Source organism: Hordeum vulgare, chromosome 2H (genome assembly GCF_904849725.1).
Source record: "Hordeum vulgare subsp. vulgare chromosome 2H, MorexV3_pseudomolecules_assembly, whole genome shotgun sequence".
Taxonomy (NCBI): Eukaryota; Viridiplantae; Streptophyta; class Magnoliopsida; order Poales; family Poaceae; genus Hordeum; species Hordeum vulgare.
In genome coordinates, this window is record NC_058519.1 from 58666641 (window position 1) to 58687027 (window position 20387).

The 20387-nt window shown below is 45.9% G+C and overlaps 1 protein-coding gene across 1 annotated transcript; it reads left to right on the forward strand.

Moving 5' to 3' along the window:
• The first annotated feature begins 758 nt into the window (after positions 1 to 758).
• LOC123429548 lies at positions 759 to 1971 on the forward strand. The gene is made up of 3 exons (XM_045113573.1): positions 759 to 1026; positions 1174 to 1285; positions 1395 to 1971. The coding sequence occupies exons 1-3, from the start codon at positions 806 to 808 to the stop codon at positions 1638 to 1640; spliced, it is 579 nt and encodes a 192-aa protein (XP_044969508.1). The 5' UTR covers positions 759 to 805; the 3' UTR covers positions 1641 to 1971.
• Positions 1972 to 20387: the final 18416 nt, after the last annotated feature.

Below are 20387 nucleotides of genomic sequence, written 5' to 3' on the forward strand. Positions count from 1 at the left end.
TTAGGAAAATATCCCCTTTATCAACCGTCGTGGGTTCCGCACCAACACATCTTTCTTTTGCTGAAACCAGCGTCTATCCAAGACATCGTGTCTCTTCAGATTGTTTGGGGGCGTTTGTTTCCACGGTTTTTTGGTGTAGGAACTAAAAAAAGTCATTTTTAGTCTCATATGAAACAAACAGGAGGGACTTTTTAGGGAGTAAAAGGGGGTATTTGGGACTAAACGAAGAAGTTTCTATGGAAGGGTCTTTTGGGGACTTTTTTGACACTTTTTCAACGGTGGCTCTACTTTTAGCATGTCATTTGATAACTTCTACTAGTATATTACTAGGAACAACATTATCTTTTTGCATGTTATTTAATGACCTCTTATTTCTGTTTAATCCAAAAAAACAAATGGATAGGGACAAGGAATATTTTAGTTGGGACTAAAAGGCCATAAAAGGCAACAAATGGATAGGGACTAATAACCATCAATAAGAGTACCGAATCACTTTCCTTTACAACAAGATGGTCCCGGCCTGTCGCGCGGTGCCGACCTGACGCAACAAATTAACGAGTCCCGAGGCCACCGTGGCAAGCCTCGCCGTCGACACATCCACCCGTGCCGAGCCGCCCAGCGCACGCAAAACCATACTGAGCTACGTGCCGCCGCCTGGACACGACGCGTACGGCTGGCGCCATGCATAGCCGGCCGGTGCACCAAGCCCGGGATAAAACGTCGCGCCACCACCACCCCCTGCGCCTCCATCGCTGGCTCGCTCGCTTGTAGCACAGCGTCAAGAAACTCGCGGGGCAGCGGCAGGATGGGAGAGGAGTGCAAGGGCGCGGGGGCGGACGTGAACGCCGGCGTCGACCCGGCGGCGATCGAGAAGCTGTACGAGGACGTGCCGCCGATGCCGCTGATGGCGCTGAACCACATCTCCCGCCTCTGCAAGTCCGTCGACGCCTCCGTCCGGTTCTACGTCAAGGCGCTCGGCTTCGTCCTTATCCACCGCCCTCCCGCGCTCGACTTCTCCGGCGCCTGGTACGTGCACCTTTGACGTGTTAAGAAGAAGAAAAAAATACGTAGTACTACGTACGTAGCAGAAAATGGCTTCTTGCATGGCGCCGTACGTACGCCATCTTTGAAACTTTGTGCCCCGCATCAGTGACCTACTCCGTGTTTGGCCAGGCTGTTCAACTACGGCATCGGGATACATCTCGTCCAGAGGGACGACGCACGGCGAGCCGCCGACGTCAACCCCGGCGAGCTCGACCCCATGGACAACCACATCTCGTTCCAGGTAATTTGACTAGTACGTATCTGCTAAGCTTCAGCGAGTCGGTCGCGTCAGTACGTAGCGTACCATGTATGCCGTGAATGGGTAAGCTTTGGATCGTCTTGGTGTGCAGTGCGAGGACATGGGCGCGATGGAGAAGAGGCTGAAGGAGATGGGGATCAGGTACATGAAGAGGACCATCAACGAGGAGGAGGGTTCGCCGATCGACCAGCTCTTCTTCAAGGACCCAGACGGCTTCATGATCGAGATCTGCAACTGCGAGAACCTCGAGCTCGTCCCCGCCGGCGCCCTCGGCCGCCTCAGGCTGCCCCGCGACCGCCACAACCCGCCGCTCCGGATGGACGGCGCCGACGAGTAGCACCATGCCAAACGCGTAACACGGGGCCTGCGCGCGTGTGCGTGGCTAAGCAAGTTACCTTTTAGTATTTATAGAATGAGGGAGTTAGCTAGTGGTGTGACGAACTGCTGTCACGTTTTAAACTTTCAATTCTGGGTACTGCTAAGTTTCTCTGCACTCTATGGTGCGCCGTGTGTGTTTGTCAATCAGCTGGTCGCTGCACCCTGATTTTCTGCTGGACAGTGTTTGGTTCCGCTTCGCACGATGCTCTGGGAAAGAAAAACTGCAGCATTAATTTTTTTCTATGTAGGTTAGTGCCGCGTCTCAAAATAAATATCATAATTTTGTACTCCTTTAGTTTTAAAATAACTGTCTCAACTTTATACTAGCTTATATGTACTAAGCTTAACACACTTATTTTTGAATGAAGGGAGTATTAAGTTAGCATAAACTTTTTTATTAAGTTAGCATAAAAATTTAATAAAGCAACGACATTTATTTTGAGAACATTCCCTCTCTAAACTAATATAAAAACATTTAGATTCTTAAAATAGGGAAATCAACACCACAGTAAACCATCTGCGGAATCAACACCACCTTTAAACATTTCTACACCTAGTATAGGAATTGTAAACTAATATAAAAACATTTAGATTATTAAAATAGGGAAATCAACACCACCGTAAAACATTTCTACACCTAGTATAGGAATTGTAAAGGAATCTGCAGCATCAGTAAGAGAACACTAACTACAAGCACAGCACAGAAGCACTTCTGTATCGAGAACAATATTTAACAAGTGCATGTGGGTGCTTGGTGTTATACATAGGATCTTTTAGAGATTCCACGTAAATAGTTCATAGTATTTTTTTAAAAGGTCTCGTTACTACTAGGAAAAAGATTATAGTTAGAATATTACGATAGCATTGGGTAAAAAACATGCGTTCAGTAATAGCACTGACTAAAAAAGTAACCGGTAGCAGGCAATAAAAGGGCATGCAATAAAAGGGAATGCTGTTAATAGATCCGGCACACCGTATGCACACGAGCTAGCAAAAATAGGAACGCTGGATTGCTAAGGCTGCTCAGAGTGTGGAGAGCAACATATAGTAGGATCTGCATCGTATTGTATGATACTACCTTTATAGTGCATAGTATCATAAACGAATATAGTAGGATCATGCATATGTTTGTATTGTATGATACTATCTTCATAGTGCATAGTATCATAAACGAGTATCATAGATGATCTCATTTATTAACATGCATGACACATAGTAGCATAGCATTTAACATGTTACGGTATCCATCTATGTTACTCTAATCCTTTCTTTCTTCTTTAATTACTTGCCACATCACCATGTTTGCTAGTTTCAAGACTATGCTACTCCGTCCGTCACGGTTTAGAAGGCATAGTTAAACTTACGTGCGTTTTCAAAATAGACAAGTTTTAAGGCGCGAAAACAATTACTCCTATTAATTAGTAGTACTACTACTCATGCATGCGCCCTCCCAATTTGCTGCCCACGCATTAATACTAGTATTTTCTCAATTGATTAGCCGCATTAGCATCTACACCTGCTACATCTCATAACCAATCGGTGACTACCTTGGTCTCAGAGATTTTTCAAGCGTGCCTTCTAAACCGTGACGGAGGGAGTACTAGCTATGATACCCCCACTATGGCCAGCCTAATGGGTTAGTAGTATGGATCGCAGTCCGCGTTACTGCTAATGGGGTTAGCAATAGTGTCATTCGTGGGCCGACGCCACTACCGTGCTAGCCAGGCCCACTTCTTCTCATTTAACTTAAGAGTAGTGCATATCCCTTACATACGGTATTGCTAGATCGTACCTTATTCGTTTTCTTCTTTCCCGCACCCCTCACTTGCCACTCCTCACTTTTTCCCACTCCACTATCTCCCTCGCGCGCCCCTCACTTGCCACTCCTCACTCTCTTCCTCTCCACTATCTCCCTCGCGCGCCCCTCACTTGCCACTCCTCACTCTCTCCCTCTCCACTATGTCCCTCGCGCGCCCCTCACTTGCCACTCCTCACTCTCTCCCTCTCCACTATCTCCCTCGCGCGCCCCTCACTTGTCGGCGGCCCTCCCCGTCCCGTCCCTCCCCACATGGCCCTCCCCGTCTCGGCCCTTCCCAAGCGGCGGTCCTCCCCGTCCCGTCCATACATATAGCGGTAGCTCTCCTTCCCTCCTCTCTCCCACTCTCCCCATTCTCCCTCACCCCCTTGTTTCTACACTGCTAGATAAGATGAATAGATGAATTGATGCATTTAGATGGTTATGAATTGATGCTTTTAGATGGTTATGAATGTATGCATTTAGACGAATGGATGCATTTAGATGAATGAATGCATTTAGATGGATCGATGGTTAGATTAATGGATGCATTTAGATGGTTAGATGGATGGATGCATTTATATGAATGTGTGCATTTAGATGAATGGATTAATGAATGGGTCCATTTAGATGAATGCATCCATTTAGATGGATAGATGGCTAGATGTATGGATGTATTTAGATGGATATTAGTACTTCATCGTGATAATATTGCTATGGAAAAAAATTGTGGCGGCGTAGGTTATTTTCTTAGTTCATTATTCGATATATGTAATGTTAAATGATGATGGTTTGGGTTGTCTTTCAGTTTGTTGGTGCTATTTGTATCTTTTTGCAGGGAGCACCTTCTAGTGCCTATGTTTTGCCGGAATGTTGATTCATTTTCGTTCCGGTAAATTTCGCGCGCTTGATATGTCCTATTTTAGCAATGACCATTTTTATGTAATGTTATTTGGCTTATGATTTGGATGACTTCAGTTTGTTGGAGCTCCTCGTGTAACTTTCAATATGTTCTTAATGGAGGAATACCAACTGTTGTGTGGGGCCACTTCCTCTTCTTCTCTTCTTGCGATATATACCTCGGTATAATGCGCAAGGAGAGAAGAAGAGGTGCGACAATCACCGACGGTCCAAATACCATAGGAAGAATCCCGACTGTTGTCATGGGGCTCGCTACCTCCTTCCCTGTGTGCTACACAATTTGGTAATGCATGTGGGGACGAAAGGTGGAGCGACCAGCACCAACGATCGAAATTTATGTCGGGAGGAGTGTCCACCATATACACCACCATATAAGTGTGAGCGAGTGTCAACCAACATGCACCATGAGATATGAGAGTTTTTCAAGGAAGCCTCGACAGATCAAAAGTCAACCCATGTTGAATAGTTGCTTGTATAATTGTCGTCAATTTTTAATCTTTGAATCATGAACACAGGAAATGTCATCTCACAACGAGGGAACAGTCCATGAATGCCATTTGTGCTGGGATGATAGGGGTATATGTGACTGTTATCCTCATCTAGACAACTATACATCCTTCACCGTCAAGCTAGACGATGACTTTGATATTATTACGGTATGTAAAGGCGACATGTATTTTTTCTTAATGAAGTATGACGTATGCTTTTTTGCTTTAATTAGCCTTTAATTTTCTTTTGTATAATTTGACTAGTGTGTTCCTGATACGTCCATTTTGCATCAATGCTTTCATGTTGATATTTATCGCTTTATGGACTGTTATTATACTCTGTGGAACCTTACTTATGCCTTTTCTCTCTTATTTTGCAAGGTTTATTTGAAGAGGGAGAATACTGACAGCTGGAATTCTGGACTGGAAAAGGAGCAAGTCTGAGTCCTCAATTCCACGCAACTCCAAATGCCCTGAAAATCAACGTGGATTTTTTTGGAATTTGTAAAAAATACTGGGCGAAAGAAGTGTCAGAGGGGAGCAACCAGGGGCCCACAAGCCTGGTTGTAACATCCCAAAATTATAAATTTTGGAATGTTAATATAATTAATATAAGATTGTTTGTTGGTTGCCTGAGTGATTGAAACTTGTGTGAAATTTGAAACTTTTCGAAACTTTTGAATGAGAGGGAATAAAATGACTTTCCCCATCTCCGGTGAATTCAAATTCAATCTTTTAAAAGCAAAGAGAGAAGATGACATGACTTCTTCAACTATAAATAATTTGAACGGAGATATTTGCATTTGAATTCTTTTGCATTTCCATTTGTTTTCTTCGTGCAAGAAATGCCGGGAAATACATTCTAGAGAGGAGGAACATGACCCTCAAACCCACGGGCATTTTGAAAGTTATTTGAACCCTAAAACTTAGAGGGTCTTTTGAAAATTATTTGCAAAAGAAAATAAACCTTTTAGGCAATTTTGTGAAAATAATTTTTTCTGAAGTTTTTAGTTTTGCCATGGAAAAATGCCCATCATTTATATTTTATTTTTCTGATAATTTTAGTATATAGAAACTCTTTATTCTGATTTGATTTGAATTCCCTTTTATCGTTTTAGTTTCCTAGTTTTAAAAATAGGAAAGAAATCTTTATTAAATGGAAATAAGGGCTGGCCCACTAAGACACTTTCCAAATTTGGCCCAACAAGATCATCTTCTTCCTCTGTTTCTTCTTCACGTCACACAGACTTTCCTCCCATGGACACGGAGATCTTCACCTCCGGGATTCGCGAAGTACCTTCCCTCCCAGCGCCTCCCGTCGCCTCTATAAGAACCCCCATGGACTCCTCGTTCCATTCCCGTTGAAACCACCCCCTCTCCTCGCCTCTAGCTCGCGCGCCACCCGCCTTAAACTCGCCGGAGCCGAAGCTCCGGGAGCCCTCTGGACACTCCCTGCCTCGCCCCAGCTCCACCCCGTCGCCCCCCTGGCACCCCTGCCGCGCCTCCCCACCCCGCCGCCACCTCCCCTCCGCCGCCCACCCCACCCCGTCGGCCCCCCTGCTGCTCCTCTCCATCCCCATCGCCACTACCAGGGAGCCAGAACCCCCCGTCGGCACCCCCCCTGCAGGCTCCCTCCACCTCGCCTCCCTCCCCCCCCCAGGAGTCTCCACCGGCCCCTTCCCCACCCTCGCCAGCCACCCCCACCCCCCACGCCGGAGCGGCTCCCCATGCCAGCCACCTCGCCGGAGCAGCCACTGCTGCATCCAGCCACGGTAACTCCCCCTCCTCCTGTTTTTTTTCTTTTCTAGGTTAGCCCTTAGATCTATATTCTACGGTGTAGATTAGAGTAGGATACCCCTTCGGTTTAGATCAGAAAACCGCGCTGGTTTTTATTTCACTTAAGCAGTTAGCCGGAGCTTTTAGTTAGGTTTCGGCCGTTTGTTTATAAGCATCGCAGAAAACACCCCTTAGCCTATCACAGCGCGCCACGTATACCCCCTGTCAGTTAGCAAATTATTTCTTTTTTTCTGTCTAGTTGCAAAAACAGCAAAGTTTCTGTTTTGTTTTGGCCATAAATTTTGATCCCAAAGTCCAATGATGTTGATTCTTTTTCCAGTAGCTCACAAATTTCCTGTAGTTTTTAAAAACATATAATTTGTCTATGTTTGAAATTTTCAAATTAGAGTTAGATCAGATTTAGTTTAAACCTTGTTTTGCTTATTCCAGGAGTTTAAAAATAGCTTTTAATTTGATTCCTTTTGGTACTGATCACTAGTGATCTTATTTATCAGTGGTAAAATTTCAGAATTGTTTGAGTATTTTAGCTCACTGTTTCTTGTGAAACAATTTCTGTTTCACCTCTTTTAGGATTTCGGCTAATTCCTTTTCTATTTTTGTTTTAAAATATTTTCTTTATTATTTCAGAAAGATTATTGTTTTGTTTATGTTAGTTAAACAGTAGTTTTGCAACAAGTTTTTATTTTATTTTTATTTGTTTTCATGAAATCAATTCTAGTTCCTTAGTAACTTGCAATTGGTTTCCCCACTGTTTCAAATCCCGTTTGGAAGTACTTTCAAATAGTTTTGCGAAAAATACTCTATTTTATCTTAGTTAGATTTATATCTTAGTTCCTTGTATTATTTTCTCATAGACAAAAACTATTTAGTGTTTGACGTAGTAGAAGACTCCCTAGTCTTATTTGAAGTTTCTTTCGGATTCCTATTCGCTCTCTCTTTTGTTTTGATTGCTAGAATGATTGCTAGTATGAGTGCTTATGTGAATGATATGTTTGCTATATAGATTTCATCGGAGAGTGATGAGTAGTCTATCAAGTTATTTTCTCGAGAAATTCTTCTTTGTCAACATCACCAGGCAAGTCACTTTGATCATACTATCACCTATGTTTTATGCATCGTAGTTCTACCATCCTATGCCCAAATTGCATGCTGCTTAGGTACTTGGAAATTTTAGTATAGATTGTAGTATCATGTGGTAGGCACACAACAACCCCGATGCTTGGCCCCGGGACGACAAATTTCATATTGCTATGCTTGAGTAGACGGGATTTCGGTTGAGTGCATAACACGAGTGATGCGAGGTTGATTAATAATCAAGACCGGTTAAGACAAGATTTTCAAGACCTCGGACGCAATGCAACTCTGGGTGAAGGACGGTTGATCGGCTCCCTGGAGAACCCAGTGGATGACCCGGGATGCCGGGGACGGCCATGACATCCTGCGGAAAGCTTCACCCAGGCTCAAAGGGACGGACGGATATTTTCAAGACCCAAGGCTTACCTGCACAGCCACAAGTCATTATGGGCTCTGGCTTGGTTGGACAACGCGGCGACTCTGGACAGGCGGTGCTAGCAGATGTAGACGAACGGTAGGAATGGATGGGCACCGACAGGGATTCAGAGGGACCCGTTGAAAGACCATGTTTTGATCATCCGGTCTTCAAACACCCTGAAGTGCGAGGACATACTTGGAGGCGATCAAATCTTGTGGGGAACGTGTGCAAAACTCTGCAGAGTACTCAAACCTAATCAATTAGCCGTGTCCACGGTCATGGACAACTTGAGCCAAAGGAACTGAAGTTATCTGAAATTCTCAACACAAATAATAATATTGATGTGGGTATTATTGACAACATGGGTACAAGAATTGGTTGGTGGAACCATCTCGTTAACAACCAACTGTAGTAACATTTTGCTTTTAGCCCTCTCTTGATGTAGGAGAAAACTTGCTTTTCACTAAAAACTTATAGCCCCACCTGCCATATATGCATATAGTATAGATGATTACTTTTCATCCCTCTCTTATGTGACTTGCCGGCATATTCAATATGCTGACCTACACGGCTGCAACGTCTTATGTTGCAGATATTTTTCTTCGACGAGTAAGAGTACGATTCGGGGTTACGGTCTACACTCAACTTGCCGTTGGTGTTTATTGGGACTCCACTCCCTTGACCGCTTCCGCTGAAATAATTAAGGTATATATCAGTTTTACGCTATTTACATGTGATTGCACTTTGATATATACATTGATGTACTGTGTGTTGGAATTATGCCCTAGAGGCAATAATAAATGTATAGTTATTATTATAATTCCTGTATCAAGATAATAGTTTATTATCCATGCTATAATTGTATTGAATGAAGACTCATTTACATGTGTGGATACATAGACAAAACACCGTCCCTAGCATGCCTCTAGTTGGCTAGCCAGTTGATCAATGATAGTCAGTGTCTTCTGATTATGAACAAGGTGTTGTTGCTTGATAACTGGATCACGTCATTGGGAGAATCACGTGATGGACTAGACCCAAACTAATAGACATAGCATGTTGATCGTGTCATTTTGTTGCTACTGTTTTCTGCGTGTCAAGTATTTATTCCTATGACCATGAGATCATATAACTTACTGACACCGGAGGAATGCTTTGTGTGTATCAAACGTCGCAACGTAACTGGGTGACTATAAAGATACTCTACAGGTATCTCCGAAGGTGTTAGTTGAGTTAGTATGGATCAAGACTGGGATTTGTCACTCCGTGTGACGGAGAGGTATCTCGGGGCCCACTCGGTAATGCAACATCACACACAAGCCTTGCAAGCAATGTAACTTAGTGTAAGTTGCGGGATCTTGTATTACGGAAAGAGTAAAGAGACTTGCCGGTAAACGAGATTGAAATAGGTATGCGGATACTGACGATCGAATCTCGGGCAAGTAACATACCGAAGGACAAAGGGAATGACATACGGGATTATACGAATCCTTGGCACTGAGGTTCAAACGATAAGATCTTCGTAGAATATGTAGGATCCAATATGGGCATCCAGGTCCCGCTATTGGATATTGACCGAGGAGTCTCTCGGGTCATGTCTACATAGTTCTCGAACCCGCAGGGTCTGCACACTTAAGGTTCGACGTTGTTTTATGCGTATTTGAGTTATATGGTTGGTTACCGAATGTTGTTCGGAGTCCCGGATGAGATCACGGACGTCACGAGGGTTTCCGGAATGGTCCGGAAACGAAGATTGATATATAGGATGACCTCATTTGATTACCGGAAGGTTTTCGGAGTTACCGGGAATGTACCGGGAATGACGAATGGGTTCCGGGAGTTCACCGGGGGGCAACCCACCCCGGGGAAACCCATAGGAATTGGGGGAGCCACACCAGCCCTTAGTGGGCTGGTGGGACAGCCCACAAGTGCCCAATGCGCCAAGAGAAGAAAAATCAAGAGGAAAGAAGGAAAAAAAGGAAGGAGGTGGGAAGGAAGGGGGACTCCTCCCACCAAACCAAGTCCAACTCGGTTTGGGGGGGGAGTCCTCCCCCCTTGGCTCGGCCGACTCCTTGGGGGTCCTTGGACCCCAAGGCAAGGCCCCCCCTCCCTCCTCCTATATATATGGAGCAATTAGGGCTGATTTGAGACGACTTTCTCACGGCTGCCCGACCACATACCTCCACGGTTTTTCCTTTAGATCGCGTTTCTGCGGAGCTCGGGCGGAGCCCTGCTGAGACAAGGTCATCACCAACCTCCGGAGCGCCGTCACGCTGCCGGAGAAATCTTCTACCTCTCCGTCTCTCTTGCTGGATCAAGAAGGCCGAGATCATCATCGAGCTGCACGTGTGCTGAACGCGGAGGTGCCGTCCGTTCGGTACTAGATCGTGGGATTGATCGCGGGATTGTTCGCGGGGCGGATCGAGGGACATGAGGACGTTTCACTACATCAACCGCGTTCTCTAACGCTTCTGCTGTACGGTCTACAAGGGTACGTAGATCACTCATCCCCTCTCGTAGATGGACATCACTATGATAGGTCTTCGTGCACGTAGGAAAATTTTTGTTTCCCATGCGACGTTCCCCAACAGTGGTATCAGAGCTAGGTTCATGCGTAAATGTCTTCTCGAGTAGAACACAAAAGTTTTTGTGGGCGGTGATGTGTGCTTTGCTGCCCTCCTTAGTCTTTTCTTGATTCCGCGGTATTGTTGGATTGAAGCGGCTTGGACCGACATTACTCGTACGCTTACGAGAGACTAGTTTCATCGTTACGAGTAACCCCCTTTGCTCAAAGATGACTGGCAAGTGACGGTTTCTCCAACTTTAGTTGAATCGGATTTGACCGAGGAGGTCCTTGGATGAGGTTAAATAGCAACTCATATATCTCCGTTGTGGTGTTTGCGTAAGTAAGATGCGATCCTACTAGATACCCTTGGTCACCACGTAAAACATGCAACAACAAAATTAGAGGACGTCTAACTTGTTTTTGCAGGGTATGATTATGATGTGATATGGCCAATGATGTGATGTGATATATTGGATGTATGAGATGATCATGTTGTAATAGAAATATCGACTTGCACGTCGATGGTACGGCAACCGGCAGGAGCCATAGGGTTGTCTTTATACTAACGTTTGTGCTTGCAGATGCGTTTACTATTTTGCTAGGATGTAGCTTTAGTAGTAATAGCATAAGTAGCACGACAACCCCGATGGCAACACGTTGATGGATGATCATGGTGTGGCGCCGGTGACAAGAAGATCGTGCCGGTGCTTTGGTGATGGAGATCAAGAAGCACGTGATGATGGCCATATCATGTCACTTATGAATTGCATGTGATGTTAATCCTTTTATGCACCTTATTTTGCTTAGAACGACGGTAGCATTATGAGGTGATCTCTCACTAAAATTTCAAGACGAAATTGTGTTCTCCCCGACTGTGCACCGTTGCTACAGTTCGTCGTTTCGAGACACCACGTGATGATCGGGTGTGATAGACTCAACGTTCACATACAACGGGTGCAAAACAGTTGCGCACGCAGAACACTCGGGTTAAGCTTGACGAGCCTAGCATGTGCAGACATGGCCTCGGAACACATGAGACCGAAAGGTCGATCATGAATCATATAGTTGATATGATTAGCATAGGGATGCTTACCACTGAAACTATACTCAACTCACGTGATGATCGGACTTGGGATAGTGTAAGTGGATCATGAACCACTCAAATTACTAGAGAGATGTATTTTTTGAGTGGGAGTTTAGCATATAATTTGATTAAGTTGAACTCTAATTATCTTGAACATAGTCTAAGTCCACTTTGAATATATTTGTGTTGTAGATCATGGCTCACGCGAGTGTCATCCTGAATTTTAATACGTTCCTAGAGAAAGCTAAGTTGAAAGATGATGGAAGCAACTTTGTAGACTGGGCTCGTAATCTTAAGCTAATCTTACAAGCTGGGAAGAAGGATTATGTCCTTAATGCTGCGCTAGGAGATGAACCACCCGCTACGGCTGATCAGGATGTTAAGAACGCTTGGTTAGCGCGTAAGGAGGACTACTCAATAGTTCAATGTGCAGTCTTGTATGGCTTAGAACCGGGACTTCAATGTCGCTTTGAGCGTCATGGAGCATTTGAGATGTTCCAGGAGTTGAAGTTTATCTTTCAGAAGAACGCCCGGATCGATAGGTATGAGACCTCCGATAAATTCTATGCTTGCAAGATGGAGGAAAACTCGTCTGTCAGTGAACATGTGCTCAAAATGTCTGGGTACTCAAACCGTCTAGCTGAGCTGGGGATTGAACTCCCGCAAGAGGCTATCACTGACAGAATCCTTCAATCACTGCCGCCAAGCTATAAAGGCTTTGTGTTGAACTACAACATGCAAGGGATGAACAAGTCTCCCGGCGAGTTGTTTGCGATGCTAAAAGTCGCAGAGTCTAAACTCCGTAAAGAGCATCAAGTGTTGATGGTGAGCAAGACCACTAGTTTCAAGAGAAACGGCAAAGGCAAGAAGGGCAATTCGAAGAGGAGCGGCAAGCCTGTTGCCAATCCGCCGAAGAAACCCAAGGCTGGACCTAAGCCTGAAACAAAGTGCTTCTATTGCAAGGGTATGGGTCACTGGAAGCGCAATTGCCCCAAGTATCTGGCAGATAAGAAGGCGGGCAGAGAAAAATCAGGTATATGTGATATACATATTATTGATGTGTACTTAGCCGGCTCTCGTAGTAGTGCCTGGGTATTCGATACCGGTTCTGTTGCTCACATTTGCAACTCGAAACAGGAACTGCGGAATAGACGAAGGCTGGCGAATGACGAGGTGACGATGCGCGTAGGAAATGGTTCCAAGGTTGATGCAATCGCCGTCGGCACAGTGCCACTTCAGCTACCATCGGGATTAGTGATGAACTTAAATCATTGTTATTTAGTGCCTGCGTTGAGCATGAACATTATATCTGGATCTTGTTTATTGCGAGACGGTTACTCTTTTAAGTCTGAGAATAATGGTTGTTCTATTTCTATGAGTAACATCTTTTATGGTCATGCACCGAATGTGAGAGGATTGTTCATATTGAATCTTGATAGCGATACGCATATACATAACATTGAGACCAAAAGAGTTAGAGTAAACAATGATAGCGCCATATTTTTGTGGCACTACCGCTTGGGTCATATTGGTGTAAAGCGCATGAAGAAACTCCATGCTGATGGACTTTTGGAGTCACTTGACTTTGATTCACTTGACACGTGTGAACCATGCCTCATGGGCAAGATGACTAAAACTCCGTTCTCCGGAACAATGGAGCGTGCAAGTGACTTGTTGGAAATCATACATACCGATGTGTGTGGTCCAATGAGCGTAGAGGCACGCGGCGGATATCGTTATTTTCTCACCTTCACTGACGATTTGAGTAGATATGGTTATGTCTACTTGATGAAACACAAGTCTGAAACATTTGAAAAGTTCAAGCAATTTCAGAGTGAAGTGGAAAATCATCGTAACAAGAAGATCAAGTTCCTGCGGTCTGATCGTGGGGGTGAATATCTGAGTTTCGAGTTTGGTGCTCACTTAAGACAATGTGGAATTGTTTCGCACTTAACACCGCCTGGAACACCACAGCGTAATGGTGTGTCCGGACGTCGTAATCGTACTTTGTTAGAGATGGTGCGATCTATGATGTCTCTTACTGATTTGCCGTTATCATTTTGGGGTTATGCATTAGAAACAGCTGCATTCACTTTAAATAGGGCACCATCAAAATCCGTTGAGACGACACCATACGAACTGTGGTATGGCAAAAGTCCAAAGTTGTCGTTTCTTAAAGTTTGGGGATGTGATGCTTATGTCAAAAAGCTTCAGCCTGAAAAGCTAGAACCCAAAGCGGAAAAATGCTCTTCATAGGTTACCCAAAAGAGACAGTTGGGTACACCTTCTATCTCAAATCCGAGGGCAAAGTGTTTGTTGCTAAGAACGGAACTTTTCTCGAGAGGGAGTTTCTCTCGAGAGAATTGAGTGGGAGGAAGATAGAACTTGACGAGGTTGTCGAACCTCTCATCCCTCTGGATGGTGGCGCAGGGCAAGGGGAAACCTCTGTCATTGCGACGCCGGTTGAGGAGGAAGTTAATGATGATGATCATGAAACTCCAGTTCAAGTTTCTGTTGAACCACGCAGGTCGACGAGATCACGCGCTGCTCCAGAGTGGTACGGTAATCCCGTCTTATCAATCATGTTGTTAGACAACAATGAACCTGCAAATTATAAAGAAGCAATGGTGGGCCCAGATTCCAACAAATGGCTAGAAGCCATGAAATCCGAGATAGGATCCATGTATGAGAACAAAGTGTGGACTTTGGAGATACTACCTGAGGGCCGCAAGGCTATTCAGAACAAATGGGTCTTTAAGAAGAAGACGGACGCTGACGGTAATGTGACCGTTTATAAAGCTCGACTTGTGGCAAAGGGTTTTTCACAAGTTCCAGGAATTGACTACGATGAGACTTTCTCTCCCGTGGCAATGCTTAAGTCCGTCAGAATCATGTTAGCAATAGCTGCATTTTTCGATTATGAAATCTGGCAGATGGATGTCAAAACGGCGTTCCTTAACGGTTTCCTTAAGGAAGAGTTGTATATGATGCAACCCGAAGGTTTTTTCGATCCTAAAAGTGCTAACAAGGTGTGCAAGCTCCAGCGATCCATTTATGGACTGGTGCAAGCATCTCGAAGTTGGAACAAACGCTTTGATGAGGTGATCAAAGCATTTGGGTTTATACAAGTGGTTGGAGAATCTTGTATTTACAAGAAAGTGAGTGGGAGCTCTGTGGCGCTTCTAATATTATATGTAGATGACATATTACTGATTGGAAACAACGTAGAGCTTTTGGAGAGCATAAAAGGTTACTTGAATAAAAGTTTCTCTATGAAGGACCTAGGAGAAGCTGCTTACATTCTAGGCATTAAGATCTATAGGGATAGATCAAAACGCCTGATAGGACTTTCACAAAGCACATACCTTGATAAAGTTTTGAAGAGGTTCAAAATGGAACAGTCCAAGAAAGGGTTCTTGCCAGTTTTACAAGGTACGAGATTGAGTAAGACTCAGTGCCCAGCAACCGATGAAGATAGAGAGCATATGCGCTCCGTCCCCTATGCTTCAGCCATAGGTTCTATCATGTATGCGATGCTGTGCACTAGACCGGATGTTAGCCTGGCCATAAGTATGGCAGGTAGGTTCCAGAGTAATCCAGGAGTGGATCACTGGACAGCGGTCAAGAATATCCTGAAGTACCTGAAAAGGACTAAGGAGATGTTTCTCGTGTATGGAGGTGACGAAGAGCTCGCCGTAAAAGGTTACGTCGATGCAAGCTTTGACACAGATCCGGACGACTCTAAGTCGCAAAACGGATACGTATTTATTCTTAATGGGGGTGCAGTAAGCTGGTGCAGTTCCAAGCAAAGCGTCGTAGTAGATTCTACATGTGAAGCGGAGTACATGGCTGCCTCGGAGGCGGCTAAGGAGGGTGTCTGGATGAAGCAGTTCATGACGGATCTTGGAGTGGTGCCAAGTGCACTGGATCCAATAACCTTGTTCTGTGACAACACTGGTGCCATTGCCTTAGCAAAGGAACCAAGGTTTCACAAGAAGACCAGACACATCAAACGACGCTTCAACCTCATCCGCGACTACGTCGAGGAGGAGGACGTAAATATATGCAAAGTGCACACGGATCTGAATGTAGCAGACCCGCTGACTAAACCTCTTCCACGGCCAAAACATGATCGACACCAGAACTGTATGGGTGTTAGATTTATTACAATGTAATTCACATGGTGATGTGAGGGCTAGATTATTGACTCTAGTGCAAGTGGGAGACTGTTGGAATTATGCCCTAGAGGCAATAATAAATGTATAGTTATTATTATAATTCCTGTATCAAGATAATAGTTTATTATCCATGCTATAATTGTATTGAATGAAGACTCATTTACATGTGTGGATACATAGACAAAACACCGTCCCTAGCATGCCTCTAGTTGGCTAGCCAGTTGATCAATGATAGTCAGTGTCTTCTGATTATGAACAAGGTGTTGTTGCTTGATAACTGGATCACGTCATTGGGAGAATCACGTGATGGACTAGACCCAAACTAATAGACGTAGCATGTTGATCGTGTCATTTTGTTGCTACTGTTTTCTGCGTGTCAAGTATTTATTCCTATGACCATGAGATCATATAACTTACTGACACCGGAGGAATGCTTTGTGTGTATCAAACGTCGCAACGTAACTGGGTGACTATAAAGATACTCTACAGGTATCTCCGAAGGTGTTAGTTGAGTTAGTATGGATCAAGACTGGGATTTGTCACTCCGTGTGACGGAGAGGTATCTCGGGGCCCACTCGGTAATGCAACATCACACACAAGCCTTGCAAGCAATGTAACTTAGTGTAAGTTGCGGGATCTTGTATTACGTAACGAGTAAAGAGACTTGCCGGTAAACGAGATTGAAATAGGTATGCGGATACTGACGATCGAATCTCGGGCAAGTAACATACCGAAGGACAAAGGGAATGACATACGGGATTATACGAATCCTTGGCACTGAGGTTCAAACGATAAGATCTTCGTAGAATATGTAGGATCCAATATGGGCATCCAGGTCCCGCTATTGGATATTGACCGAGGAGTCTCTCGGGTCATGTCTACATAGTTCTCGAACCCGCAGGGTCTGCACACTTAAGGTTCGACGTTGTTTTATGCGTATTTGAGTTATATGGTTGGTTACCGAATGTTGTTCGGAGTCCCGGATGAGATCACGGACGTCACGAGGGTTTCCGGAATGGTCCGGAAACGAAGATTGATATATAGGATGACCTCATTTGATTACCGGAAGGTTTTCGGAGTTACCGGGAATGTACCGGGAATGACGAATGGGTTCCGGGAGTTCACCGGGGGGGCAACCCACCCCGGGGAAGCCCATAGGCATTGGGGGAGCCACACCAGCCCTTAGTGGGCTGGTGGGACAGCCCACAAGTGCCCAATGCGCCAAGAGAAGAAAAATCAAGAGGAAAGAAAAAAAAAGGAAGGAGGTGGGAAGGAAGGGGGACTCCTCCCACCAAACCAAGTCCAACTCGGTTTGGGGGGGGAGTCCTCCCCCCCTTGGCTCGGCCGACTCCTTGGGGGTCCTTGGACCCCAAGGCAAGGCCCCCCCCTCCCTCCTCCTATATATATGGAGCAATTAGGGCTGATTTGAGACGACTTTCTCACGGCTGCCCGACCACATACCTCCACGGTTTTTCCTCTAGATCGCGTTTCTGCGGAGCTCGGGCGGAGCCCTGCTGAGACAAGGTCATCACCAACCTCCGGAGCGCCGTCACGCTGCCGGAGAACTCTTCTACCTCTCCGTCTCTCTTGCTGGATCAAGAAGGCCGAGATCATCATCGAGCTGCACGTGTGCTGAACGCGGAGGTGCCGTCCGTTCGGTACTAGATCGTGGGATTGATCGCGGGATTGTTCGCGGGGCGGATCGAAGGACGTGAGGACGTTCCACTACATCAACCGCGTTCTCTAACGCTTCTGCTGTACGGTCTACAAGGGTATGTAGATCACTCATCCCCTCTCGTAGATGGACATCACCATGATAGGTCTTCGTGCGCGTAGGAAAATTTTTGTTTCCCATGCGACGTTCCCCAACACTGTGTGTGCCAGCATATTGATCCAGGGATGGCACAGAAACACAGAGGCTTGACTCGTCTTGAGTCAGGTCGCCACATTGGTTGTCGCGGCCTACCCCCCTGGCCGCAGCAACAGGGCTTGTGGGCACCCTGGCGGCCCACTGGCCCCCCTCTTTTGCTATATGAAGGTTTCGTCCGGAAAAAAAATCAGGGTGGAGCTTTTTCGTGGATTCGCCGCCGCCACGAGGCGGAACTTGAGCAGATCCAATCTAGAGCTCCGACGGGACGATCCTGCCGGGGAAACTTCCCTCTCGGAGGGGGAAATCGTCGCCATCATCATCACCAACACTCCTCTCGCCGGAGGGGAGTCATCTCCATCAACATCTTCATCAGCACGTGTCGTGGGTATAAGTCTGACAGTGGAAAGGGGGTAAGATAACGGAGCATGATCTATCTAGATGCACATGGTTGACACGGTTGTTTTAGCGAGTTCAGGCCTCTCACAGTGGAGATAACAACCCTACGTCTCGTGCTCCGGAGAGGCTTTGTTTTATCTGTCATGGACATGAGTTACATGGTGTAGAGAGAGCCAGAGCTCCAGGGAAGGAATGAGCCCGCAGGGGGAGAAGAAGAAGAAGATGTCCCTAGCTATGTGGAGGGGGTGGCTTATATAGAGTGCGCCACCTCCTCACCTCTTATGTTATAAGATGGGGCATTGATGCCATAATGTCAGCCCACTACAGATGTCTTGTCGACTGTTGGTATTTGCATGACCGAGTGAGTCATACGGCCGAGTGGTTGACTGTCATCCGAGTGGATGGAATGTACTTGTCTGAGTGGATCCGTACCTAGTGGATTAGATGTTGTCACGATCTAGTAGGAATTTCCCTTGTAGTCCTTAAACTAACAATGAGGTGTCCTTGGGTAGGACGTATTGGTCAGACCTATGACCCTACCCTAGGGCTATATCCCCGTCATTAGCCCCCGAATGGATCAGGGTCCGAGTGGTGAAGGTGTCGACGTAAATCTTGTTGCAGCAGACCGAACTTGAACGTGCTTCAGGGCCTTGCAAAATTATGCGTTGATTGAAGTCTTCATCATTCGCCCCGATCGATTCCGCTGAGTAGTACATCCGAGTGAATTTAAGAATTGAAGTAGATCCGAGTGACCAACAGGATCTTGAGACTCTGACTGACTGCTGGTAGTCGGTTGGAATCTGTTGAATCTGTTGAACTTGGATGTTGTTGGTGGACCTGACCAAGCAGAATGTTTCTTTTTTGTTTTTCTCTTCTAGTGGGGGCACGCTAAGTGCACCCACTGGGTGTAGTCCCCGAGCCTCTGTCGGACTAGATGAGTCCGGCAGAGGGTTTAAGTCATCCAATGCTCATCATGTTGAATGTTTGTTGTATCTGCATTATATGATTGCTAGATCAAAGTCAAGTCTCTAAGAGTTGTTTTCAACTTAGGCGATACGGGGTCGCAGCTAAGTTCCCGAGTGTGGAGCATGTCCGCACTCAGAGTTGTTTTTAACTTAGGCGATACGGAGTCGCAGCTAAGCCCCCGAGTGTGGAGCATGTCCGCACTTGGATTTGTTTTTAACTTAGGCGATACGGAGTCGCAGCTAAGTCCCCGAGTGTGGAGCATGCCCGCACTCGGAGTTGTTTTTAACTTAGGCGATACAGAGTCGCAGCTAAGTCCCCGAGTGTGGAGCATGTCCGCACTCGGAGTTGTTTTTAACTTAGGCGATACGGAGTCGCAGCTAAGCCCCCAAGTGTGGAGCGTGTCTGTACTCGGAGTTGTTTTTAACTTAGGCGATACAGAGTTGCAGCTAAGTCCCCGAGTGTGGAGCATGTCGGCACTCGGAGTTGTTTTTTTAACTTAGGCGATACGGAGTCGCAGCTAAGTCCTCAAGTGTGGAGCGTGTCCGTACTCGAAGTAGTTTTAACTTAGGCGACACGGAGTCGCAGCTAAGTCCCCGAGTGTGGAGCATGTACGTACTCGGAGTAGTGTTGAACTTAGGTGATACGGAGTCGTAGCTAAGCCCCCGAGTGTGGAGCATGTCCGCACTCGGAGTTGTTTTTAACTTAGGCGATACAGAGTCGCAGCTAAGCCCCCGAGTGTGGAGCATGTCCGCACTCGGAGTTGTTTTTAACTTAGGCGATACGGAGTCGCAGCTAAGTCCTCAAGTGCGGAGCATGTCCGCACTCGGAGTTGTTTTTAACTTAGGCGATACGGAGTCGCAGCTAAGCTCCCGAGTGTGGAGCATGTCCGCACTCGGAGTTTTTTTTAACTTAGGTGATACGGAGTCGCAGCTAAGTCCTCAAGTGTGGAGCGTGTCCGTACTCGAAGTAGTTTTAACTTAGGCTACACGGAGTCGCAACTAAGTCCCCGAGTGTGGAGCATGTCCGCACTCGGAGTAGTTTTGAACTTAGGCGATACGGAGTCGCAGCTAAGCCCCCGAGTGTGGAGCATGTCCGCACTCATAGTTGTTTTTAACTTAGGCGATACAGAGTCGCAGCTAAGCCCCCGAGTGTG